This window comes from Brassica napus, chromosome C2 (genome assembly GCF_020379485.1).
Source record: "Brassica napus cultivar Da-Ae chromosome C2, Da-Ae, whole genome shotgun sequence".
In the NCBI taxonomy this organism is placed as follows: Eukaryota; Viridiplantae; Streptophyta; class Magnoliopsida; order Brassicales; family Brassicaceae; genus Brassica; species Brassica napus.
The window spans coordinates 55,206,133-55,231,396 of NC_063445.1; the positions used below are offsets into that span (position 1 = coordinate 55,206,133).

The 25,264-nt window shown below is 35.8% G+C and overlaps 4 protein-coding genes across 6 annotated transcripts; 1 reads left to right on the forward strand and 3 right to left on the reverse strand.

Moving 5' to 3' along the window:
* Nucleotides 1–2,150: 2,150 nt before the first annotated feature.
* On the reverse strand, nucleotides 2,151–6,889 carry LOC106382625 (transcription initiation factor TFIID subunit 5). 3 transcript variants are annotated; one of them, XR_007319814.1, is made up of 20 exons: nucleotides 6,638–6,889; nucleotides 6,255–6,336; nucleotides 6,092–6,170; nucleotides 5,921–6,018; nucleotides 5,778–5,834; nucleotides 5,595–5,682; nucleotides 5,382–5,491; nucleotides 5,200–5,301; nucleotides 4,964–5,118; nucleotides 4,677–4,787; nucleotides 4,531–4,600; nucleotides 4,427–4,463; nucleotides 4,204–4,350; nucleotides 4,057–4,133; nucleotides 3,846–3,962; nucleotides 3,032–3,297; nucleotides 2,838–2,933; nucleotides 2,672–2,744; nucleotides 2,299–2,407; nucleotides 2,151–2,237 (listed from the first exon to the last, which is right to left on the reverse strand). XR_007319814.1 is itself a non-coding variant. In XM_013822657.3 (19 exons), exons 1-19 carry the CDS (start codon nucleotides 6,808–6,810, stop codon nucleotides 2,351–2,353), a joined length of 1,995 nt encoding a protein of 664 aa, XP_013678111.2. In that variant the 5' UTR covers nucleotides 6,811–6,889; the 3' UTR covers nucleotides 2,151–2,350. The 3 variants fall into 3 exon arrangements, 2 of the variants coding, with proteins under 2 accessions (XP_013678111.2, XP_022552977.2); XM_013822657.3 differs by having other exon boundaries at nucleotides 2,151–2,407; XM_022697256.2 differs by lacking the exon at nucleotides 6,638–6,889 and having other exon boundaries at nucleotides 2,151–2,407; nucleotides 5,921–6,034; nucleotides 6,255–6,342.
* A 526-nt stretch (nucleotides 6,890–7,415) lies between these two features.
* On the reverse strand, nucleotides 7,416–9,635 carry LOC111203261 (cytochrome P450 71B11-like). Its single transcript, XM_048748329.1, has 3 exons — nucleotides 9,476–9,635; nucleotides 8,217–9,100; nucleotides 7,416–8,142 (listed from the first exon to the last, which is right to left on the reverse strand). The coding sequence occupies exons 2-3, from the start codon at nucleotides 9,090–9,092 to the stop codon at nucleotides 7,528–7,530; spliced, it is 1,491 nt and encodes a 496-aa protein (XP_048604286.1). The 5' UTR covers nucleotides 9,093–9,100; nucleotides 9,476–9,635; the 3' UTR covers nucleotides 7,416–7,527.
* A 10,723-nt stretch (nucleotides 9,636–20,358) lies between these two features.
* LOC106382623 (probable folate-biopterin transporter 2) lies at nucleotides 20,359–22,999 on the reverse strand. The gene is made up of 4 exons (XM_013822655.3): nucleotides 21,982–22,999; nucleotides 21,694–21,789; nucleotides 21,299–21,469; nucleotides 20,359–21,109 (listed from the first exon to the last, which is right to left on the reverse strand). Exons 1-4 carry the CDS (start codon nucleotides 22,603–22,605, stop codon nucleotides 20,504–20,506), a joined length of 1,497 nt encoding a protein of 498 aa, XP_013678109.1. The 5' UTR covers nucleotides 22,606–22,999; the 3' UTR covers nucleotides 20,359–20,503.
* A 1,215-nt stretch (nucleotides 23,000–24,214) lies between these two features.
* LOC106378951 lies at nucleotides 24,215–24,904 on the forward strand. The gene has a single exon (XM_013818995.2). The coding sequence runs from the start codon at nucleotides 24,215–24,217 to the stop codon at nucleotides 24,902–24,904; it is 690 nt and encodes a 229-aa protein (XP_013674449.2).
* Nucleotides 24,905–25,264: the final 360 nt, after the last annotated feature.

Sequence of the window (25,264 nt, forward strand, 5' to 3'; positions counted from 1 at the left end):
TATTTTTTTTATTATATGGTTGATGTGATTGTTTATTTTTTTAATAATATAAAATTAAACAAAAATGAAGAAGGATGCAAAAATTGTTATCAAATCTTTATTATTCATAGTCATTAATTGTCATATATATGTAAATCATATTAGGTAATTCTGTAGCTTTTATTTAAGGAAAGAATACACACTTCTTATATTTTAGGTTAATATAATGTTCTCTAATGGACATTAAACAAATTATGACATAAAAACCTTATTTTTTCCATCGAACACATTCTTGAAAAAAAAGTGAACAGTATTGTTTACACAGTTAAATTATTTTGACTTTTATCTTTCATATGGTTTTGAAAGTTTTCAAATCAACCATCGAATTGATACATGTCATTTTAATGTTTTTAGTCGTATACTTAAGGAAAACTTACATTTTTGTAATTTAAAGTCATTTTAAAAAAATTCAAACTATAACATATAAGGAAATTCTAACATATAAGAAAAATATAACATATAAGGTGTCCTCATTTTTGTATTTTAAAGTCGTTTTAAAAAAAATATATAACATATAGGTTTCCTCATTTTTGTAATTTAAAGTCATTTTAAAAAATTCAAAATATAACATATAAGAAAAAAATCTAATTTTTTATTATATGGTTAATGTAATTGTTTAATTTTTTTAATAATATAAATTTAAACAAAAATGAAGAAGGATGCAAAAATTGTTATCAAATTTTTATTATTCATAATCATTAATTGTCATATATATATGTAAATCATATTAGGTAATTCCGTAGTTTTTATTTAAGGAAAGAATACACACTTTCTATATTTTATGTTAATATAATGTTCTCTAGTGTTATATAATTATGGAATAATGTGACATCATTAGATTAAATTATACTTTATATTAGATGCTCTAGAATTCTTTGAAATGGAATTTAGAAGGCATTTAGAGTGCCACCTAGGATTTGAAGTTTTTTTTAATTAATACAAAATTAAGGTTCTAATTTTTCAAATGCTTCTCGATTGATATATAGGGGATAATGAATTTTTTTCAAAGAACCAAACTTTTTGATTCGAGTTTAAAATATTTTTTAAACTAGTACCAAAAATAACTGGTTGTTTTTTTTGTAACTAACACATAGAATTTAAATAACTGGATTGTTTATTACCAATTACACGTAAACTGCATTAGGTGAAGCCTAACCCCAGAGTCCCAGACTTTCCGCATAGTTATATTGTATGCTTGGTGGGGTTATTTCTTAGTTGTAGTTTGCTTTGAATGATCAATAAAATGAATATCAATTTCGGATTGGCAAGTAACGTGTGTTGGCGAAGTTTATTATTGTTGCCCAATTAGTATACTAACATTCCACGTAATATCATATGATATAGTCTACATCAATCATGATCAGAAGAAACAGAACAATTGATCTCACTTTAAACAGATGTTGACACGTAACTTTCATAACTTTCCTGAATGTATAGTTCATAAAGAATAACTTTCCACGTAATACTTTATGCACACTACTATTAAGAATATGGCAAAGAAAAGGATTAGATATGCATCACGTCAGTTTCATAAGTTTCTGAACAAAAAAGTTTTAAAAAAAGAAACACATATAATTCCAAAAAGTATACAATTGTCTAATCACATATCAATCAAATCTACCTTAGGTAGATTTTCTGTCTTCGTCCAAAATTGTCGTGGTAAAATGTCTTTCAAACATGTATATATTCGCCATGTTTGTTTACGTGTCGCGCGACCTACGACTAATATTACGTTCGTTTACGTATCGCGCGACTTGCGACTAAACCTGCGACCTGCGACTAAACTATGTTCGTTTACGTGTCGCACGACCTGCGATCTACGACCTGCGACCAGTCGCGCGATCAAAATTTTTTTAATTTTTAGTCGCTATTTTTTCGGACGACTTAAATGGGAACCCGCGACTGGTCACGCGACATCAAAACGAATAACAACTTGCGACTTGCGACCAATCGCAGGTCACATGTTACGCGACAGCAAAACGAACAACAATCTGCGACCTACGATCAATCGCATCGCAGGTCGCACGTCGCAGGTCGCGCGACATGTTAACGAACACTGCCATTATACCAAACCGATCAAAGTTCTACTGTAACATTATAAACCAAGAAAATAGAGCCAACGGTGTCTGACATGTAGTACTGAGTTGAATTACAACAAAAATTATAATCCGATTTAATTTGCAGTAAAAATTATACTGTAGAAACTAGAGCACAGAAACCAATCATTCAACTGGACTACATTACAACTGATTTCTTCTGATCTATAAACAGCTTGTAAGAATGTAAAAGCAGATACCAATTTTCATTTCAATCAGCTCGAGTGTTTAGAGACCGCTCCTGCAGCAAACAGCAGATTTCTCCGAGAAAACTGCACCACCAATGTAAACACATACAAGAAGGGTAAAAGAGTTTTCAGCAATTGTTTGATCATCAAGCTTTGTAATGTTAAGAACGAAAGTCATATTCTGATGGACCAATCCTCAAACTTTGGTTCTAATCAAGTTTTAGTAAAATTTATTCACAAGCACAAGATGACAGATTTAGCAGAGAATCCAGAGATGAAAAAGAGATCATAGGGTTTTGGAAAATGAGTAGATTAGTTCACAAGCTGAAGAAAAGACTATTAACTTACTCGGAGAGCGTGAACTGGTGTGGACTTGGTGGGGAAAGTTCTGATTGATCGCAGTCTGTTTGAGTTCCCATTTCTGATCAAACAACAAATGATCAAATCATTTTTAACAAAACATATTAATACTAATCAGAGAACAATAATACCGATTTAGAAGGAGTAAACTCACTTTTCCTCAGCCTTTGTCAATTTGGTACTTGAGGAGACGTCCCACAGCTTCACTGTGCAGTCTGCAGATCCAGAAGCCAGAAGAGAGCCCTCGCCGCTGTAACAGTAAAAAAAAAACAGGTTAGTAGTAACAAGAACTCTCTGTAATCGAGTGATAAAAAAGAAAGTTATTTTCTTCTTATCTTCCTGGCTCACCTGTAAGAGAGAGTCCAGACACATGAGTTATGGCCCATGAGAGGTGTGATGCAGCGAGCTGTTGAGAGGTCCCACATCATTATGGTTCCATCTTCATCACCGGAGGCCATATATCTCCCATCTGGTGACATCGCCAATGACAAAACCATGCTCCTGTGCCCAATGAATATCCTGACACATTCCCCTGTTTGTACATCCCAGAGTCTAACCGTCTTATCACTAGAACCGGTTGCAATGTAGTTACAATTAGGATGCCACTGTACACACTGAAATCAAAATGCAAATGATACATTGAAAGGCCCATATTAACAGTTATTCAAATGACAACTAAAGTCACTGTATCAAGTTATTAAAGTCACTCCAAATAGTCAAATAATCCAATATAGCTTGCTTATGACTTCAACTCGATTAGATAACAATCTCTAGATCAACTATAAACTGGACTAGTGTTCTCAAAATCGGCGTAGACGGCAAATCAGACCTAAACGAAACAAATTCTTTTAGAAAAAATGGGTCTAGCCACTCAAAAATTCCATATAAACGACTAACTAGCGCCTAGCGGTTTCTTGATCATTGAACTGGACCATTTATAAAGTATGATCGCCAGGGTCAAATTAACACAAAAGGTGGTTAGTAATGTGAGTCAATAAACAATTTAAGTGTTAGCTAAGCCTTTGTAAACTGTGACTCGGTAAACTAATACCTTCAACTGCATACCAAAACAATCAAGAAAACTATGCATGCATGAATTAGCTACTCAAACGGTCCCTAAATTTAGCCTCTGGAAATTAAAAAGAAGGAGAGCGACGCTCACATCAACATCAGAGAGATGCCCTGCCATCATACGCAGAGGTTGCATTCTATCCATTGACCAAATCCGTGCAGTACGATCATGAGAACAGCTTGCAAAGTAATGCCCAAAAGGGCTAAACTGCACCATGAAACGAATATATATAAATGTCATTCTGTTCATCATAAACTCCAATTTATGTAAGACAGAGGTATGAGGATTAAACAGTTCTTACCTGGGCGTCCCATACAGTGTGATTATGTCCCTTGTAGCACACGAGATTGGCGTTTAATTTTGTGCTCCACAGCCTTACTGCACTTAAGAATACATGGTTGGTAACTAAGAACAATTTGGACATGGAGAGTGATAGACAGATGCATACTTGTTGTATCTGCTGAAGACGATAAAACATAATCTCCGGGAGGACTGAAAGTGGCCGAGTAAACTGGCCCTGAGTGTCCCACTAGTAATGTATAATTTCTTCTCCCATTTTTTCCAACGATTTGATTATTGTCATCCTGCAAAGCACCTGGAACCAGACAGCTTAGAGTCTATCTCATGGAAACATAAATGTTTTTATAAATTTGTTTCATGAGAAAACATACAACTGCCAGCTTGTCCTATCTTCGCCATGTCCCAGACCTGAAGCACCATAACTGTCCCTTAGACGTTTTGGAGAGTAAGATAAGAAGAAAAGGAAAAAATATACCTTTATTGATGAATCTGAGAACCCACCAGCAACCAGAGATCCATCATGAGATATAGATGAACTGTTTAACCTGAGAGGGACGATAGATGAGTGAACAACAAGTTGCAAATACGTAATAAATCATTATGAGGAGATAAGGACATTACCCGTTATGAGTATTAACAAATGTATAAAAGCTGACAGAGGGCATTGCGACGCTACTCAACTGCACACGGTTTCTCAGGTCTTCAAGGATCGATTCCTCTACATCTGTAGACCTGACACAGAAAAAACTTAATCTAAGTTAGAGGAGGTTAAGTCTTTGACAGATACTTTATGTATACTCCTTTAATCAATCATACATCATCCATAGCATAGATACTGTCTGTACATTACTCTTTAATGAAATCATCCTAAGTCTAACACAAAAAATGAGTAAGGGATTCGAAAGTACATTACTGGCATGGCAAGTTCCGGTTTCACACGTGGCATCGACGACAACACCGTGCTGGTCTCCTGACGTGCAACTTTTGTTGTTGCAGTTCCTGCTTTGTCCTTCTTTAACTTCTTTGTGGAAGAGCCTTGCTTTCCAATTTCGGCGGATCTTTTCTGAACACAAAATCAATCGACGAGTGAATTCTCGGTTCTTAATTTTACAACTCACTGATCTAACTTGAAGCCACTTATCACCTTACTATCATCCCCAGCTTTACTTTCTCCTTGTCCCTTCTCGGAATCAGACAGTAGACCTCCCGTCTTCTCCAGGCGATCTTCCAGCGAGTCCTCAAGCAACTATGAAAGAAGTATGTAGCTAATGTCAAAAGGTAACCTTCCAGAAAAAGAGTGAAAGAAGCTAAAGGAAAAAAACGTACTCCCCAGTGTATTTCTTTTTGATTGACGTGATCAGCTGTCTCATGAAAACTCCCAACAATGGTGACAGCCTCTATGTCATCAGATGCGGAGTTAGGCTGTCCCGAGTACACTGCAACAAATGAACCAGGATTAACAACAGTGGATCCAGTCTTACACTAAAAATCTGTAACATGCTATTGCTTATATATATGGGAATTGGGAAAGCAACACACCTTGGAAATTGATGTGCTCGTTGATAATACCAAGCATCAGAGTAGACTCTGTTCTATGTAGATACTGAATCAACAGATCATACGAATACTGCAACATTCAGCAAACGTATTAGAAGTCTGCAGACCAGAAACCTTGAAGCATTTGCCTGTAACAGCTAGTAGTCATTTTTCACTCAAGTTTACCTGACAAATTTTGATGTTGATCTTGCTTTGTCTAAGGGAACGAGCAAACTCCATCTCCTGATAGAAACCAAGGTCATAAGACAGTTGATAAAAAAAAAAAATCCATTATCAACATTATACCACCATATAATACAGCTTAAAACCTGCAGATGAGATGGAGCAAGAACGCCTCCCAGCTTCTGAAGATCCCGTAAATGTACCATTTCATGATCCTTGCGGAAGCTGTTAAAGAAGGATCTCGCTGGAATACAAGTAAACTATTCCTAAGCTTAGGAAATATACTCAGAATGTCAAATTGCAAATATAAGAAGTACCTTCTTGAGTGTGCCCTTTCCCCACTAGATCCATATAACAATGAATAAACACAGGATACATCACTCGAAGCAATTCATGCTACAAATCCAAAAGCAGCTTATCAATTCTACTAAGCTTCATACAAAAAAAAAAAAGACAAAGCAAAAAAACGCCAATGCTGACCTTATAAAGATCAAGTGAGTTATAACCCCATGACCTTAGCTTGCTGTAACCTTCACGGTACCGACTTGGATCATTCTCTGATCTGTAAAAACAAAATTGGCTCTATATGAACAATTCTCCAAACCCTTTAGACGAAAATGCATAGAAACAAACCCTAATTTCTTCCCCCAATAAGAAGTAGTCAGAAAACAAAAAAAAAAGAAGCAAACTTTAATAAACCAATTGGCTTTACATAAACAATTCTCGAAACCCTTGAGACGAAAACGCAAACAAATGAGCACTAAAACAAAACCCTAATTTCTTCCCCCAATCAGAGAGATCACTCAGTGGAATATTCTCTATAGCTACAATTGACATAGGATTTGATAGGAATAGATGATTACTGGGAGAAGGAGCGGATGAGCTTGGTGAGCTCAGGATCGTTGGGATAATCGATAGAGCTGAAGCTGCTGCCATTGTTATTGTGAAGAGATTCTTGGAGATGTTTAGCAGCGCTGTTGAAGCCTTTCTTCTTCAAGTAGCCCATGACGAACTCGTCTACTTGCTCTGGATCCATTCTTCCTCTTCTCGCTCGCTCTCTCGATTCAAAACTCTCACTCGCTTAGTTCTTCTTGCTCTCGAATTGCTTAATACCTTTCGTTAAATACTCAGGTATGATATTAATGGGCGGACCCAGTTTCGATTAGTTTAAAGGCCTTGTATTAAATTGGGCCTGTTTATAAAGGCCCAAAGGCCCAAACATCTTACATTGTATGTGAGGAGAAGTACTGATTAGTAATTAGAGTCAATGATCTCAAAAGCAAGTGTGTTTTTTTGTGTTCTGTTTTCTATAATATTGGTTGATGTGGAGGTTTTTGAACGAACTGAATTGGAGTGAATAGAAGTTTTTTTTTATATAACTTAACTCTAGTTTTAGTCAATTAGGAAATCAAGTATTGTTAACTCAACTGAAGAATACCCAAAATAAAACCTAAATATCTTAAAACGAGTGATGTTTGAAAGAAAACTAATATACTATATGTTGTGTTCAGGTCTGAAAAATTATGGATTTAGGTTTAAACATGTCGTAGCTCTTCTTATAAGTAGTTTTGTAACCATCTAACCATTATTCCTAAAGATTTTAAAGATTCGTTAATTTGTTAGACTAGTTTGAACCAGTAGTAACTTCAGAAAAAAAATTCTGCTTATCAAATAAAATATGCTAAACAATGTATTCATCAATTGACAGACAAGTCCATCCATACATCTTGAATTATAAAAAGAAAGTATACAGTTAAGTCCATTGAGTAAGGACCGGGATAAGTTCAAGTGGAATTTTCTTAGGGCAGACAAGTCCATATGATTCTTCAATATCAACAGCTTCAGCTGTCATTCCTCCAGGAAGCTTCCAATCAAAACGGTAAAGAAGGTTGATAAGTGTCAAGTGCACCAAAGCCAAACCCATACCCATACCAGGACACATTCTCCTTCCGCTACCAAACGGCAAGAGCTCAAAGTTTAGACCCTTATAGTCGATCTCATTATCCATAAATCTCTCCGGGATAAAAGTTTCAGGATCTTTCCAAACGTTTGGATTCCTATGAATAGCCCAAACGTTTACATGGATCCATGTTTTCTTTGGAATATCATAACCCGCGATCTTTATATCTTTTGAAGCCTCTCTTGGAATTAGAAGTGGCACAAGTGTATTAATCCTTAATGTTTCTTTGATCACCAGTTTTAGATACTCCAGTTGTTCTATATCTTCTTCAGTGATGTTTTCTTTGTTTTTGATCACTTCTCTCACTTCTGCTTGCACTTTCTTCATAACTCTTGGGTTTGCAATTAAATGTGTCATCACCCATGTCACAGTTTGGGCAGAAGTGTCTATTCCAGCAGCAATAATGTTCTGTAATAACCAAGAGTTTAAATAAAATAAAAAAGAGAATGGAGATTGAAATGATATGATTTTTCATTACTTACCAGAAGTATTCCTTTGGTGTGGCTTCGAGTAAGTTTAAACCCTCCAAGTCCAAGCTCTCCTCTTTCCATCTCTAGGAGCAAGGCAATGATATCATCTTTAATACTCTCATCATCTAAATGATGTTCTATAGCCTGGTCGAAAAAAGCGTCCATTACTTTGAAAACCTTCTCACATTTGCTATGTAGCCCTGTGATCCTATCGATGATTTTGCCAATAACAGGGAAGTAATCTGCTGCTGCGAAACTCCCAACAACCTCCATGATTCCTTGAATGACTTCATCATAAGTATTCTCAATTTTACTCCCTTGAAAACGTATCCCAAATGCAACTCTACAGATCACACTTCCTGACAATGTCATTAACTTGAGGCTGAAGTTAACCGGGTTCTCCAGTAAAGCGGATTGTTTGATGAAATCAACAAACGATGCGACTTCTTCTTTTCTCACATGTTGAAACGACTGTACCCTCTTCGCGGCGTACAGTTCAGTAACTGTCAACTTTCGTAGCTCCCTCCAATAGTTGCTATATGGAGAAAAGCCTAGATCCTTTAAATTGTATGTGATTCTTGCAGCGTAAGTCATGTAAGGCCGTGAACAACAATCAAGGTCGAATGTTTTCAAGACATCTTTCACCGTCTCTGGAGTTGAGGCCACAACGGTAGACACGTTTCCAAACTTGAGGGACATTAGAGGTCCATATTTTTCACATAATTTGAACATGGAGCGGTGAGGTTTGGATCCCAGTTGGTGCAAGTTGCCAATTATAGGAAGTCTTGGTGGTCCAGGAGGTAGATTATTCTTTGATTTTCTTGTGTTCTTTGCAACAAGTATAGATGCAAAGAAGACAATTGCGAAAATGGTATACCACAAATTCATTTTGCTTCCTACACAACAGTAATGAATAGTTTATGTAGTCAATTAATAATAGCTATTTGCCTCAATCTATCTAATAAATCTAAAGAAAATTATAAATAGTATGCTAAGTAAATTTAACCCCCCCCCCCAAAAAAAAACATGTAAAGTGGATGGAACTGTGGAAACTAAAACTGCCAAAACATCACTCGTTCTACCGTAACCCAACACATGAAGTCTTATAAACTTCTTAATACGATTCAGGAACCGGAAAATTAGATGCAACATCAGAATAGGTGAAGAAAACTTATAGATAAAGAACTACTTAACAAGATAATATGAGTTTCTATTTCTCTGTTAAAGAAATGGCTATGTATAGATATAGAGATTGAGCTCGGTAAGATTACCTTGTAATCTTAAACTTTGTGCAGAAGGTTTGGTGAGGGAGATGGAGATGGAGATGGAGATGGAGAGATGATTGTGTTTTTGCTCTCTTTTTGTTTTTGTTTACTTGTATTAAGTGGCGAGAAGGCAATGACAATTTTATGTGTATATACAACTTGTGACAGTGAGAGGACGTTGTAATTACAGTAGCGTCCACTTTGAGTATACTACGTTTGAGATTGCTTAGGATAATTCTATAACTTATATAAATTAATACTCGATAAATTAATAATCTCTATAAATTAATAAATTTTGTCGGTCTCAACTTAGACCGGTGTAAAATATGACACAAATCGATAAAATAAGATAATAATATTTTTAAAACTCTCACGTAAATATATAATCTCATTAAAATCATAAATTAATAATCAATCTCTATATATATTTTATATAAGTACAAACTAAATATTATATTGTTGGTTTTATATTCACAATGAAAATACTTCTATTTTTTAATATTTTAATATATTTTGACAATATTTAGTAAAATTATTTCGAAAACCACATGACAATTATATGAAACATAAAAATATACACCAAATAAGATAATTAAATAATATGAAAGTCAAATTTTTAAAATTTAAATAATTTATATACGGTAAATCAAATATTTTTTTATTTTATTATAATAAAAATATTCAAAAATAGAAAAAAATCTAAGAAAAGAAATTTTTGTAAATTAATATCTTCATAAATTAATAAAATTTTAAAATCCTAACATTATTAATTTATAGAGGTTCTACTGTATTTAGGAAAGTCAAATTATATTTGGGACTATAGTTATTTATCAGTAACCCCAATAGTAAACATACAGTTTGTCGTAAAATTACAAAATTGTAGTTTTAGTTGAAACTATATACTGTTCAATCAAAATCATAACAATTTCTCTACATCACCTAAAATTCATCAGAAATCAAATCATTATATTTTTAAATATTATATTGGCAACATGTCCTAACTTTTCTAAAATATTTAAATTCTGACTATTATACAATTATTTATTTGGATTTCAAACTGATGATATTTCAGATCTAAGCGATCATGTGGTTTATGGTCGGATATAACAAAATTTGATTTGAATACCCCTTTTAAATACAGTAGCTAATGTTTCTAATATTCACAGACAATGAGATAAGGAATGAAAATGACAGGATGGATTTTTCAAACAGATATGTAACCCAAAATGAACCACCATACAAATTAAAGCTGGGTCCGCAGTTTTACTTTTTATATAACTGTAGTGGTGACAATACCCAGATACATAATCACTAATCACTAAATCATCATATCATAATTGACAACAACAATGTGTGATCCAAAAATGATATTCATGCCGGTGATGATGTTTGTTAAATCAATACAATAAAAAAATTTAAGTTGAATGATTAAATTCTTGAGGCTTAGGAGAAATGTTGAGATGAAATCAAATGGGAAAAAAAACATAAAAGAGATTTCATTGAATAAAGGTTTAGTACAAAGATGATTACAAAGGTGAAGTAAATCTTAGAATACAAAATCTCTATAAAAATATGTTCTTAAAATCTCAGAAGAGGAGAAGATTCCCTTTGATAAAAAGAGATGTATCTCTATTTATACAAGGAAGAAGTTAGAGCTTCATAGTAAATGAGTCTAATTAATTGTCTAATGGACCTTGAGGGAGGATGTAAATCCACCCCCAACAGTAAGCCTCCCAAGTTCGGAGAGAGAGATGAAGTCGATCTCTATGAATTTTACGAAAAGGATTTATTAGACAAGTAACTAGACACATTCATGCCTATGACGATTTAGGCGGAGTTTACTTTGAACTTGTGCCTAGTAAAAGGCGAGTTTGCTTTAAACTCGTGTTTAGCGAAAGACGAGTTTACTGGACTCACGCTGAGACAAAGGCGAGTTTACTGAGAACTCGTGCCTAGTAGAAGAAGAGTTTCTGTAAACTCATGCCTAGCCAAAGGCGAGTTTTTGGAAACTCGTGTCTAACAATAAGCGAGTCGACTGAAAACTCGTGCCAAATAACAAGAAAGTTCAATTTAAACTCGTGCCTAAAATACAAGTTTACCGAACTGTTGCCGACCCGAAGTCTCGTGTTGAGATCGTGTGTGCCGAGCAAGTTGTTGGCTTGTATGTTCGTCAGGCTGTGATGACGTTGAGAAACGTTCTGGCTTGTGCCGCTTGTGGTAAGCTCTTCGTGAGAACCAGAATCTGGGCTTGTCATTTGTGGCGCAATGACAAGGGATTGATCCGAGCCGGTCACATGTCTGCTTTGCAATTGATTCTGGCTCACAAAGAAAAATATGATTATCATCAGATTGAGTTTGACCAAAAGAGATAATCAAGTCTTATGTGATTGATAAGCAAGCCATCGAATCTTATTTTTGCTTAATGCTCATGAGCCGTTTAATAATTTAAACCAAAGCTATAATTTCAAAAGTGATTAAAGCATGCAATGATTTAGTAAGAGCTTATCTTTAGTGTGGAGAAGAAACAAACGTCCGCGCGAGGTAGCTTTTGTAGTTATCAGAACTGATAAACTTGACGATGGTGTTCGTACTAACGTGTCATGACCCTCCAACGACAAGATGAAGAGTAGCTTTTTGGATAGGTGCTCATCACTTTGGCGATCACAAGTAAAGCTGATGGACTGAACAGGAAGCTAAAGTGCACATCTTCAAGTTTCGTTTATGACGAGATGTCCTCCTTGCTGAGATCACAATATTGATTTATGTGACGAGAAGCTCGAGAACTTGTGTATAACCGCGACTGAGATCAAACTCTAAGATGATTGCCGAGTTGCTGGAGGTAACAAGTCACGGCTTCTTAGAGAGATGATATGGAGATAAGGTCATGTCTCATGTGCTGTTTCTTCTAGATGAGGAGCTTGTGCCGGTTGTGGCAAGCTTGTCGGAAGTTTGCGTAGGTTCTGATCAGGCTGTTGGTCATGTCCTCAAGATCATGATGTCGTTTCTGCTTGGTTATATTGAGCCGACGATCTCTGTATATGTAGCAACAACGTTGCCGCCGAGCCGAATAATGAACGAGCCGAATAGTGAACGAGCTACTAACATTTATGCCTACGTCCGGACGAGGCGAAACTTGAAGACGTGCTTGCCGAGAAGAGACAATGAGCTCGGACTCCTTTTCTCCTTCAGTTTTCAAACCGGTGGAACTGTTTCTTTGGAAGAGTTGAGACTTGAAAACAACTTGTTAGAAGGAACTACCCATCTTCTATCAAGAACTGCAGTTCACTTCAGTCTTTGATCCTGTCACATAACAAACTGCAGATGGACTCTTTAATGATATCTCCCCTGATTCAGTATCAGGAAACCAAGGAATATGTGGTTCTGTTGTCAACAAATCATGCCCTGCCTCGCTTAAACCTGTCTTGAACCCTAACACAACTTTTGATACTGATTCTGGTGAAGCAACGCCCCTTGGTGCTGTTGGTCATGAAAGAATACTACTTAATATCTCGTCCTCATCTCCAACAACCAGCAACAGCTCATCCTCCCTCAAGGTCCATTAGACAATTAATTAGGCTCATTTTACTATGAAACCCTAGCTTCTTCCTTGTATAAATAGAGATACACCTCTCTTTATCAAAGGGAATCTTCTCTTCTTCTGAGACTTTAAGAACATATTTTTATAGAGATTTTGTATTCTAAGGTTCACTTTACCTTTGTAATCATTTTTGTGATGAACCTTTATTCAATGAAATCTCTTTTATGTTCTTTTCCCATTTGATTTCATCTCAAGATTTCTCATAAGCCTCAAGAATTTAATCATTCAACTTAGATTCTTTTATTGTATTGATTCAACAAACATCACCAGCATAAACACTATTTTTGGATCAAACAGTTGACACTAGAACGAGGGGGCCAAAGAGAACTATCTTAAAAGCATTTCATACTTGGGAAAATCTGAGATATGTGATCATCGATCTCGGTTCATACAAACGCTAAAAAGATAAGTTTCACAACCTTATCTTATTGTTAAAATTGGATTCGAGATTATGGCTACACACGCTTAGTCTACTAAAGATTTTTTTTTTTATAAAAAAATAATAAAAAATTATTTTTTCTGACTTAGGAGGAGTCGTGACTCGTCACCGACGACACGAATCTGGGAGATCGAATCAAATACGGACGACGCCGATGGGGCTGTGGCTGCTTTCTCGCATCAGTCGAGTTCCGTTTCATCCCCGCCAACGACGAGCTAGCCGGTGACAGGAGGAGAAAAGAGAGAGATCTTTCTCACCTCGACGGCGGAGGAGTCATGACCGACGACGACTCTCAGATAGAGCTCCGGCAAAGGAAGCAGAGGCAGTCGCGGGTCGATCCTAAGCTGACGAGATTCAGACAACTTCTAATCTCCGGCGAGCTTGTAAAAGGACGAGGTCGTCGTTGCTTCCTCAGATCCGTCGAGCTCCATCTCCAGTCTTCACCAGACACCTAGCGGGATTTGGGTCGAAGAAAACAGATCCCGTAATCAGATGATGACGAGATGACGAGAGAAATCAACAAAAGGCTCGTCCTTTAAGATCAACAGATCGGAGCTAGGAGAGATCGATGATAACAGGTCAAAGTTTGAAGCTTTCATCTCAATCCGCCGGTGAAGCTCCTGTCTTGATCCGCCGGTGAAGCTCCTGTCTCGATCCGCCGGTGAAATTAACGGCATCTCCTGACCAGAGCTTCAAATGTACGAGCTTTATATCCAAGAAAGGCTTGTCGGCGGAGAGCATCGAGCTTGAGCTCTCCATTCAGACAACTCACGAGTTTGACAACGTCGTCAACAGCTCCAAGTCTCTTCAAAGGCATCGAGCTTCTCGTCAAAGGGAAAGGAGGCGCGACCTATCAGGCTCTACCAGTGACGACGTTCTCAAGCTCCATCCCGAGCCAGCTTATTCAATGAAAGCTCATACTGTTTCCAAGCTCCATCAACGGCAGCTGAGAAACGAGTTCGGCTCTGTTCTTGATTTGTGACACCGCATCAGTTTGCTCCAGCTTGTCACTTCCGCTGTTATGATTCCACTCAGCTTCACAAGCTTATTCACTAGCCAAGATCATTCCAGTCACCTCTCTAATCCCGGACAGTAGCGATCATGTGAGCTAGATGCTCTAGAGAGACTCGTCGCGAGGTCACCGAGTCTATTTCCAACCCCAACGGAAACAGTTGTGTTTCATCTTCATCACAACTCATTTTGAGAAGTGGAGATTGCAACATCTCGCAAGGTATGCTCCAGCTCGTTACCGCTGCTGTCGCGATTCCACAGTATGCGAGACAGGTCACCGCTCCCGTTCGAAGTTCATCGGCAACTAGAACTTGATCTCCGTCACCGTTATAAGAGACGTCCTCTAACGTTGATCAACAACAGCAAAAGTAGCGTGAAGTGGAGACCAAGACTTTTCTTATAGTGTGGAGACCAAAACTTCCATTTGAGAAAAGACTTGAGATATCATCTCGGCACAAGTTGGGTGATAATGATTAACCAATCATCTCGTCATCTTGATAGGCATCCCACCCACCTTCACAAGATCACTTCTTCACATCGAAGGTGCTTTGATCTCCTTAAGCTTGGACCTCGACAAAGACGTTTTGATCTCGTTTGACGTCTCCTACTCATCAAAGCTCGAGACTTCATCATGGGATCATTCCGCCTATCGCAACAATACCGCGAAGACACGCCCGTCCACGGCGATTAGATTGCGTCGTTTCTTTCATGGCAGTACGTTCATGACGAGGTCTATGGCGACTTGTCTTTGGCAGTTTGTTGATTGACACTTCATTCTTGGCGATTCTTTCGGGTGGTTCAGAACATTGTCCTCACAGATCGTTCGCCCAACCGTCCCCGGAGGTTCGATCGGAATCAGAAGTTTGTCAACGACAGCTTGCCCGGGACAGGCCATCCATGACACTTCGTTTATGGCAACCTAACCACGACAGTCCGTTCATGGCAATCGTCTACGACATGGGTATGTGCCTAGTTTATTGTCTTATAAACCCTATTCGTAAAATTCGCAGAGATTAATCTCGTCTCTTTCTCTACGAACTTGGGGGGCTTACTGTTGGGGGTGGATTTTAATCTTCTAGCAAGACCCACAAGACAAGGAACTAAGCCCATTTGGCTAGGAAACCCTAGACTGTATAAATAAAGAGATCTTTCTCTTGATTAGGGATCTCTTTCTCCATTCTTAGACTTGAGACACTTTCATATAGAGATCTAATTGATTCATAGGTTCACTTTACACTTCAAACATCTTTGTAATGTAATCTATAATCAATATGATCTCTTTTATACTCTTTTTCATGTTCATTTCTTATTTGATTATTTCAAGATTTTTCTTAAGATTCAAAGAATCTAATCATTATTTTTAGATTTTTTTATTGTATTGATTCAACAAACATTTTAGCATAAACACCATTATTGGATCAAACAAACAAAACATTCACTAAATCATCAAAATTTTGGTTATAAAATAGTTTTATGTGGTTTTCTCTTAATATATAGTTTTCCTGATCTTAATCCATCTTGATTTTTAAAGAACAGACTTTATCAATCAATCATAAAATTTGTTAATAATAATATTTTATCTCTCTAGTTGCCATCATTGTCAATAATGCATAATATAGAATTCCGCAGAAACGAATGATGGTAAGAAAAAGATACATAAGGTTACGTACACATGTTTGTTTAATATTTGTTGTGGTTGTAATTAAACGAGTATGGCTTGGTTTTGTAGGCACTTGTCCCGGGAAGATTTCATTGATAATTGACGACAAAATTATACAATAGAACTTCTATAAATTAATAATATTAAAATTTTAAAATTATATTAATTTATAGAGATATTAAATTATAAAAATAATTATTTAGATTTTTTTATTTTAAGATATATTTATTCTAAAATAAGAAAAATATTTGATTTTATTGTATAAACATTAATTATTATTTTTAAAAATTTGACATTTATGTTAATTTTGTTATATTATTTGTTGTATATAATATATATTGTATATAATTTAAATGTGGTTTTAGATATAATATTATTAAATCTCATAAAAAATATATGAAGTGTAAAGAAAATATAAAGATAATTTCATTGTGAATATAAAATAAACAATATAACAATAGATTCTTACTTATATAAAATATGTATACATATAAATTATTATTTTATAATTTTAAGAGAACCATATAGTTATATAGAATTTTCTAGAAAAATATTATCTCATTAATTTATCGATTTTGTCAAATTTTGAACCGGCACAAGTTTGAACCAGCGAAATTTATTAATTTATAAAAATTATTAATTTATTGAATATTAATTTATAAAAGTTCTACTGTACTTTATTTTACAGCGAGGCAGTGATTCACGGCCAGCCCTAGACATGAAATATTTACCACAAGTCCCATGAATCAAAAATTTAAATATTTTTTATATATAATATTGTTTTTGTGATTATATAAAGTGTATATTGTTTTCTTGTTTTAATTTAATGGGCTAAATAATATAAAAATTTAGTGGCTTAGTAAATTTAGAAAAGTCCATAAAATTAAAAGCATAATTCAAAAAAGATAGACTATTTTTTTTTGATAAAAATTTACTTTTTTTATTTTGTTTGAACCCCTCGAAATTTCAGGACCGGCCTTACAATTATTAGATTATATTATTTGTTTGTACTTCCTTTTAATGGTTGTTATATGTTACCAACACGTCGCTAATTCTCTATATATTATTTGATAAATTGTGGGAATTTTAAAAAAAGATTTAATCATCATAGTATTATTGATTTTAGAAACAATAGATAATTGGGACAAAACAATTAATTAAAACATAATATTATTTATTTTAGAAACAATAGATAAGAAGTGTGTTAATTTTAAATTACCATAGATACTTGGGATGACAGAATTAACTGAAATTAAAAAAAAAACAATTAACTTTAGTGATCAAAATTTTTTATTTTCATTTAAATAAATTAACTAGAAATTTGCGTAGGAGATTCAACCAAAGCAGAACATTTATTCCAAACTTTGTCAGTTCTAGAAGAAAAAAAGAGTTTTGGAAGAAAAGCGTTTGAGTTTATACATCTTTGAAAGATACTTTGTAATTGCAGTGTGTCAACCTTTCCCAACTTGCAATACTTTCAGGCAACAATCTTTTGAAGTAGGTTCGTTTTTAAAAAACTCATGCAACGATCTACGTTACACTTAAGCTCCCTCGTCTTAGCACAATAGTATAATATAGTTTGTGTCCTTTTTTTTTTGCTAAAAGAAATAGTTTGTGTCTTTTGATGACACTTTGCTGAGCTCATCACCATCGTATTTAATTACGTCCAGCTGGTGAGCCTGCAAACTGTGACTAAGAAAAATCCCATGAAACATGCCCTATTCTCCATTCTTTTTATCAAACTACAATTTACTTTCTCTTTTTTTTTCTTTTTTCTCACCTTTTTTATCTGGGATCAACACTATAATGACAAAAGAGACTCTCCAGAGATTGACAACCGTTGCTGTGTGATGAGAAGAGGACACATCAATTAATGAAAAATAATAATTTGTATCTAATATATGTAGTGATCGATCGACTGATATGAATGTAAGTATAACGTTTTCAATAAATAAAATGTTTGTCCCTTTTTCTAACCGACACACGTTTACTAACTTTAATTAGCTCCAAAACTAACATGTTGTGCTTTGCTTGTAACGTCTCATGCAAGTATGGATTCATTAGACGTTTTAATTTAGAGTTAATTGGTCAAATTGATGTGAACCTTTAGCCGTTATAGATATAAGGGACGTTTTTCTTCACTGTTAAGAGATGTGCTATATATATATGAATATGAACCACCGAAACTAACGGTTTCATCATCGTTGACCTAGCTTTCGATTTTACCTAACAGATTCTAAACTTTTGAAAGCGTAAACTTCATTCTAGACGGGTTCCGATGCTGCGGATTCAGTCATTTAGCTATTAGACAATTGGTGTTCATGATCTCCTATGAATTCCTTTTGAGCATTTTGATGCACAGTCTATGACTTATTGTCTGATCTGATCTGAACTCCTCCAAAATTTATCTCTTTTTTTTTGTAGGTTCTCCAAAATTTATCTAATAACTAATAATCACATTTCCTTGCAATGCAGTTTTCATATTTGATAGAATAAAAAAAAACAATAAGAAATTATATATTGATATTGAATTATTATAAATAGTTGAATTGAAAATGATTTGGAATCATTAGTTAATAATAATAACAATTACATTTTTAACCAGACAATGGTGTAGAAGTTTCAGCAGAACATCTGTTCAAAATTTTCTCAGTCCTCAAAAGAAGAATTTTGGCAACGGAAGTGAAACGTCTTAGTTGGTACAACCTGGAGCTGAACTTCGCAATTAACATGTTACAACCTCCCCCATTGTGCAATACCATGAGACAACATTCTCTCGACATAGGTTCGTTTTTAAAAAGATCAAGCAGTACTTCGTCGTCACACTTAACATCCCTCGTCTTAGCACAGTTCTTCATGAAATAGTTTGCTTCTGGTGCTGGTATACTGTTGAACGCATTAATATTGTATTCTTCTGAACCCGGGGAGCGTGCAAATGCTTCATCTAGACTGGTGTCAGGATCAATCAATGGTTTGTCGTCATTTTCTGTGGCTAAACTTGGATAAGTAGATGATATCAAAGTAGTGATTAAGAGAAATCCCATGACTGATGCCTTATTCTCCATTCTTTTTTGCGTTGAAATACAATTTATCTTCTTTTTTTCTTCTTCTTGGTTGCTTCTTTTTGGGATTGGTATCTTAGATAATATATAGTGATCGATTGATATGAATGTTATTGTAACGTTTACAATTTAATAAAATACAGTTTTTTTCTTTCTTTTCTCGTCGACATGGTTTCTTTTGGTACCTTAATTAGTTCCAAAACTATCATGAGTTAACGTCTCACGTGAAGATGGGTTCATTAAAGACAATTTATTATATAACTTGTTTATCATAGTTTAATTAGGGATAAAGGCTAAACTAGCGGTTAAGGCCATATGTAATAACTGGTGAATGAAATGACTGTTTTTAAATATAATTTTGATAATTCTGTAACATGTTTATCATTCTTTTTGATGGTTCAACACTTTTAAACTTAAATTATTATTTTAATATAAATTGTACTTCCTCTGTTCCCTTTGTATCAAACTGATTAATGTTTTAAAGTTTTCACATATATTAATAAAATATTTTAAATTTTAATTATAAATCTATTATTTGGTAATTAACTATTTCACACAACTTTTTAATTAATAGAAGTTTAATAAACACAAAGAATTTTCAAATTTTACAATTTATCATTATCAGCGAATAAAGATATTAAAATACAAAATGTATCTTTTTGAAATAATTTTTTTTACTAAAACATGAATTATTTTGAAATGGAGAGAGTATATTACATCCAGATTTAATACTTCATCAATGTATTCGAAGTGATTAAGAAAATATTTAATTTCTTACATCCACTTATAATGCAAGTATGCAACAATAAGGGAAACGTGTTCTCCCTGTCTGCAATTTCTTTTGCTCAGTTTTTTATACTCATGTGTAACTTGGGCATTATACATGTGCTGAGTGCGTCTCAAACATTAAAATTAGCATTTGAGTATGGTCTAGTCCAGGACATGGCCATGTTCATGTTCGTTATGGTCCAGTGAACCCCTCACGTAAATATTAACAGTGCTTTTATCTGCAGAGAAATCTATAACAGAGCAGAAAGAGAGGCCTGGAAACCAGGCAGAGAGATCATGCCTTGGACCGAGACAGGGACAGAGACAAAGGGAGACTCAGAGACAGAGATAGATTCAAAAAAATGACAACACATGTTATGTATACTGAGAAAAATTTGCACTTATGTATCAGTGCAGGTAAAGTTCAGAGAAAATGCTGTAAAAAACTGAAGCATTTGCTTCACATTTTGTCTACAATAAGAAAACACTGTAGTAGCTATCTTCTATCAACAGAATGAACAAGAGACGCCATCTCCAAATTCCTAGCCTCTTCTTTCTCATCTCCCTCTTCTGAATCTTCCCCCATGATCTCACTTGGGAGCTTGAACGTGTTCTGATCTCCCTTAGGCACAAGAAACAACACAAACAGCGGCAAAAGCCTCATCACATTCCTAACCAAAACCGCAAGCCAAAGATTACCAAACTCAGTCCTCGTCACCTTGAGGACATGCAACAACACTCCTCCAAGCCAAGAAGAAGTCATGATCCCTGCATTGTCAATAGACATCAGCAGCGCAAAGAAAGTCCCTTCAATCCCATGAGGACAAAGCTTTGAAGTGAGGACAAGCAGCGGCATCCATTTCAAACGTCCTATCATCTGAGAAACCACCTCGTCCACTACTATAAATAGATAGTCTGGTAAGCCAAACTTTAAGTTGAGACGCAGGACAAGAATGAGGTCAAGCATTCCTGATAAGGCAAAGAGAAGTTGAGTCCACAGACAAAGTCCACGGAAGGGATGGTCCTTTAGGACTAGCTGGTACAATGTCGCTCCTAGAATAGACCCAACTGAACCAATTGAGAGAATGAAACCAACTGTTTCCTGAAACAAACCAGACAGGCTGTTACAATAGATAGCTTCCAACCTAAAACTAATTGTTGCTAAGTGGATTGTTCCAAATGTCTTATATAGTACTTAAATCTTTTTATATATATTTTCAATGTGAGATCTTTTCTCCAAGAAGGCTCTCAACATATTGACGCATAACTAGTTGTTGTTTTAGGGAAGTACCTGAGCAAACATAGGACCATCCTTTGAATCTGTGAACCAATAGAAGAGACCTTCATGAATGTTCAAACTAAGAGCAAGTGAAATGTACATGTACAGACAAGGTCTCCATACATCTGAGCACTTCATTGTCCTCCACATTGCTCTCCCTGCGTCTGTAAATCTCTGGTTCACCTGAAATGACACTAAAAAGAGTCAATAACCTCATGTTGGTAAAGAACGAAGCAAGTGAGGAGAGAGTCAAGGCCAGTCCTGGCCTTTGGCCCCCAAAATTTTAGAAAAATGTACAAACATATAGGCTTCCAAATTTGTAACAAAAATTATATAAATGCTTACAAAATTGTCTATAGTCCCCAAAATCTCAGGAAGACCGGCCCTAGACAGAGTGTAACTTTTACCTGTTTGTAAGAGAAACCAGGAACATGTGACTCACTAAACACAATCCCCACCACAGATACTAAAGCAAACGGTAATGTCAGCAAGCCAAACACTCCCTGATGTCGGAAAAACGAAAGACATCATTAGAGAGAAATCAACTAATGATAGAGATCAAGAACCATTATCTTGAGAGGACGTATGAGAATATTAACTCCAACATCGGAACTTCGATGAGAATAAGTATATATATAATGGATTTGGATTAATCCACTTATCATAAATTGGTTTTAAGTAAACTTATCACTAACCTTGGAGCCAACAAGATGAACTAAGATACCACTCATGAAGTAACCAACAAGTGCACCAATGGAAGAGCTTAAGCTGCATAAGCTCTGCATATCTGAAGCAAGAGCACTTTGTTTGATGCTATTGTAAGCAGTACAAGCATCAATAGTCACATCAGCTATAGCCATCGCAGCACTTGATAAGGTCATCCACATAAGCGCAAAATAAAGGTGCAGATTACCATGAAGCGAAATGAACAGCATAGAGACCACTCCAAGGACCCCTGCCAAAATGAAGTAAGGGCGTCTATGGTAGCCAAAGATGGGAAGAACGTCGGTGAGAATGCCCCAAAGAGGTTTGATGATCCATGGGATCTTGGTGATTGCGGTGAGAGCTTGAGACTCAGAGGGCTGAACTTTTTGAACGTCTTTCATGTAGTACTCTGTTGCTACACGCCCCATTGAGCCGCCGAGGCCTTGGTTTATACCGTAGAGTGAGACCACGCCGAAGACAAAGCTCCAGTGAAGCTCTTTGGACAGCATCTTTATCCATCGGACTGGACCACATATTACATTACGGAAACGACTTTCTCCTTTGTCCACGTGGATGGATCCGCTGTTCTCGAGGCTTTGGTCTTCTGCTACCATAACTAGATTCAAGATTTGAGGCTTTTGATGTGGGTTTGGTCTGAAACTGTGGGAAAACAGATCCAGAACCAGAGTTGACTGAAGTGGATGTTCTTTGGATTGGGTTGAGCTCAGAGAAAAAGCAAATCTATGCCAAAATGATGGGATCTTTTGATGTTAGCAAGTCAGAAAACAGAGATTTGAGAATCAAAAATATTATATCTTAGAAAACAAGAATGAACTTTGCAAACAGGAAGCTCCGTTGACTTGATTTCATATGAACAACAAATGCTCATTGAGGAAGAAGAAGAAGATGGAAAGAAAATAAAATGATTAAAGAAATGAAACACAGATGAGAGCGACCTAAGACATCTCTTACTAAATGTTGACGAAATACATCTCTTACTAAGAACATTCTGTCTATTTTCAACTGTGTATTTTCCAGTTTCACCTCGAATATAGAAACTATACATTTTTTATTTATTAAACTATTTATTCACTTCGAAAAGTATTTTTTTAGTTTTTTTTTCCATCTGATAGATTATATTAAAACTGGTGAAATACAGTCGAGTACACATAAGCCGGCAAGAAACACTCTTCTTCCGGAGCCACAAGCCGGCAAAGATCGAAATCTTTCCAGAGTCATAAAAGAAAACTACTAGATATCTAAGAAAAAAGATGACCAGAAGTTCAAACATAAGCCAAAAGTCGAGACAAAGGTGAGGGAGTAGACGTGATGATTGCACTCCAAGGTGAAGAGCACATCGATCTCCAGAAGAAGGATAGAAACAGGTCACCATAACAAACCTAACATAGTTCTTATTGTAGTTCTTATTTAGATATTTTCGCTTGATGGAAAAAATAACGGATTTATAAAGTAAACTCAGCAAAAAGAAATTTAAAAAAAAAATGTCATAAAACTTGGTTTTGCATCAAAGTCACCATAACAAACCTAAGAGCCCTTGCAACGGGGCATGACAACGAATCCGTAAGCCCGGTCCGTTGCACTTTTTGGATTTTTTAATTAATATAAACCCAGCCCATTTGACGGATTGATCCGTAAATTGCATCTTGACGGACCCGGTCCGTGGGCGACGTGGCGGAAAGAGATTGGACGGAGGCGCGATTGTGTTTGGTATTGGCGAGAAAAAAATCGTCATTTCGACGAAAGCAAAGAAAAAAAAAACCATAATCAGGTTTCGCTTCTTGTTTTTATTTTTGTTTTCTTGTTTTTGAAAGTTATTACCATAACCATTGTAATAATCAGGTTTCGCTACTTGCTTCTTGTTTTTGTTTCATCATAACCATTTAGTAAAGTTTAGTTTTAAAAGTTACTAGTCGCTGGTTTTTTAAAAGTTATAACAAACTCCAATTGAATAGAAAAAAAAAATATATCAGATTCACTAAATAGAAGAGATTTTCAAACTTAGAAGAAATTATTATATTTTTAACTTATAAGGAAAAAAATAGAAGAGATTTAAAAGTAGAACAAATCTAAATATTTAAAAGTAGAAGAAAAAAAAATAGAAAAGATTCAAAAGTAGAAGAAATCTAAATATTTTTAACTTATAAGAAAAAAAAATATAAGAAACCTTCTAAGCAAATTATTATTTATCCAGCAGGATAAGCAATGTCGTCATCTTCGTCTGATGAAAATGATGAAATCGAGGAGAGATTGGATGATATTATCGAAGATTTCATTGACGAAATTTACGACGATATAGTGGAGGCCGAACCCATACCGCAAAGGACCCGTAGTTATACTGAACGACACCGCGAAGGAGGACAGCACCAGCTAAGCAATGACTACTTCAACGACGACCATTCGATATATTCGATACAAACTTTCAGACGCCGATTCCGCATGAATAAGGGATTATTCATACGTATTGTCGATGGCCTTGAACAATTCTTTCCATTCTTTCAGCAAAGAAAAGATGCAACGGGTAGGTGGGGTCTTACTGCACTACAAAAATGTACGGCAGCAATTTGTCTACTTGCTTATGGAAATTCGGCTGACACGGTTGACGAATATCTCCGACTTGGTGAGAGCACTGCACTTTCTTGTTTACATCATTTCACTGATGGGATAATACAGTTATTCGGATATGAGTATCTGCGACGACCCACAGCAGAGGATCTTCAACGACTACTCGATATGGGAGAGAAACGAGGGTTTCCTGGGATGGTCGGGAGCATTGACTGTATGCACTGGGAGTGGAAAAATTGTCCAACCGCTTGGAAAGGACAGTACGCCCGTGGCCACGGAAAACCGACTATTGTCCTAGAGGCCGTAGCTTCACAAGATCTTTGGATTTAGCACGCATTTTTTGGTCTTCCAGGTACCTTAAATGATCTTAATGTCCTCGATCGATCTCCTCTGTTTGATGACCTTTTAGAAGGTCGAGCTCCCAGGGTGAGGTACATGGTCAACAACCACATGTATAAGTTGGCATATTACCTCACAGATGGTATATATCCAAAATGGTCAACATCTATCCAAACTATCACACTCCCTCAAAGTCCTAAACAACAGTTATTTGCTCAAGTTCAAGAATCAGTCCGAAAAGATGTCGAGCGGGCTTTTGGAGTATTGCAAGCTCGGTTTGCGATTGTGAAAAACCCGGTTCGTACAATGGCCAAAGAGAAGATAAGGAAGATAATGAGAGCATGTATCATA

Coding starts and splice junctions, on each gene's coding strand:
- LOC106382625 (XM_013822657.3), bottom strand. CDS start 6,810: ATGGATCCAGAGCAAGTAGACGAGTTCGTCATGGGCTACTTGAAGAAG. Junction 6,019..6,091: donor GAAAGGGCACACTCAAGAAG/GTACTTCTTATA, acceptor CTTGTATTCCAG/CGAGATCCTTCTTTAACAGC. Junction 4,464..4,530: donor TCTCAGATTCATCAATAAAG/GTATATTTTTTC, acceptor ATGGTGCTTCAG/GTCTGGGACATGGCGAAGAT.
- LOC111203261 (XM_048748329.1), bottom strand. CDS start 9,092: ATGAATTTGTGGTATACCATTTTCGCAATTGTCTTCTTTGCATCTATA. Junction 8,143..8,216: donor ACACCAAAGGAATACTTCTG/GTAAGTAATGAA, acceptor TGGTTATTACAG/AACATTATTGCTGCTGGAAT.
- LOC106382623 (XM_013822655.3), bottom strand. CDS start 22,605: ATGGTAGCAGAAGACCAAAGCCTCGAGAACAGCGGATCCATCCACGTG. Junction 21,790..21,981: donor TTCATCTTGTTGGCTCCAAG/GTTAGTGATAAG, acceptor TTCCGACATCAG/GGAGTGTTTGGCTTGCTGAC. Junction 21,110..21,298: donor ATGGTCCTATGTTTGCTCAG/GTACTTCCCTAA, acceptor GGTTTGTTTCAG/GAAACAGTTGGTTTCATTCT.
- LOC106378951 (XM_013818995.2), top strand. CDS start 24,215: ATGTCGTCATCTTCGTCTGATGAAAATGATGAAATCGAGGAGAGATTG.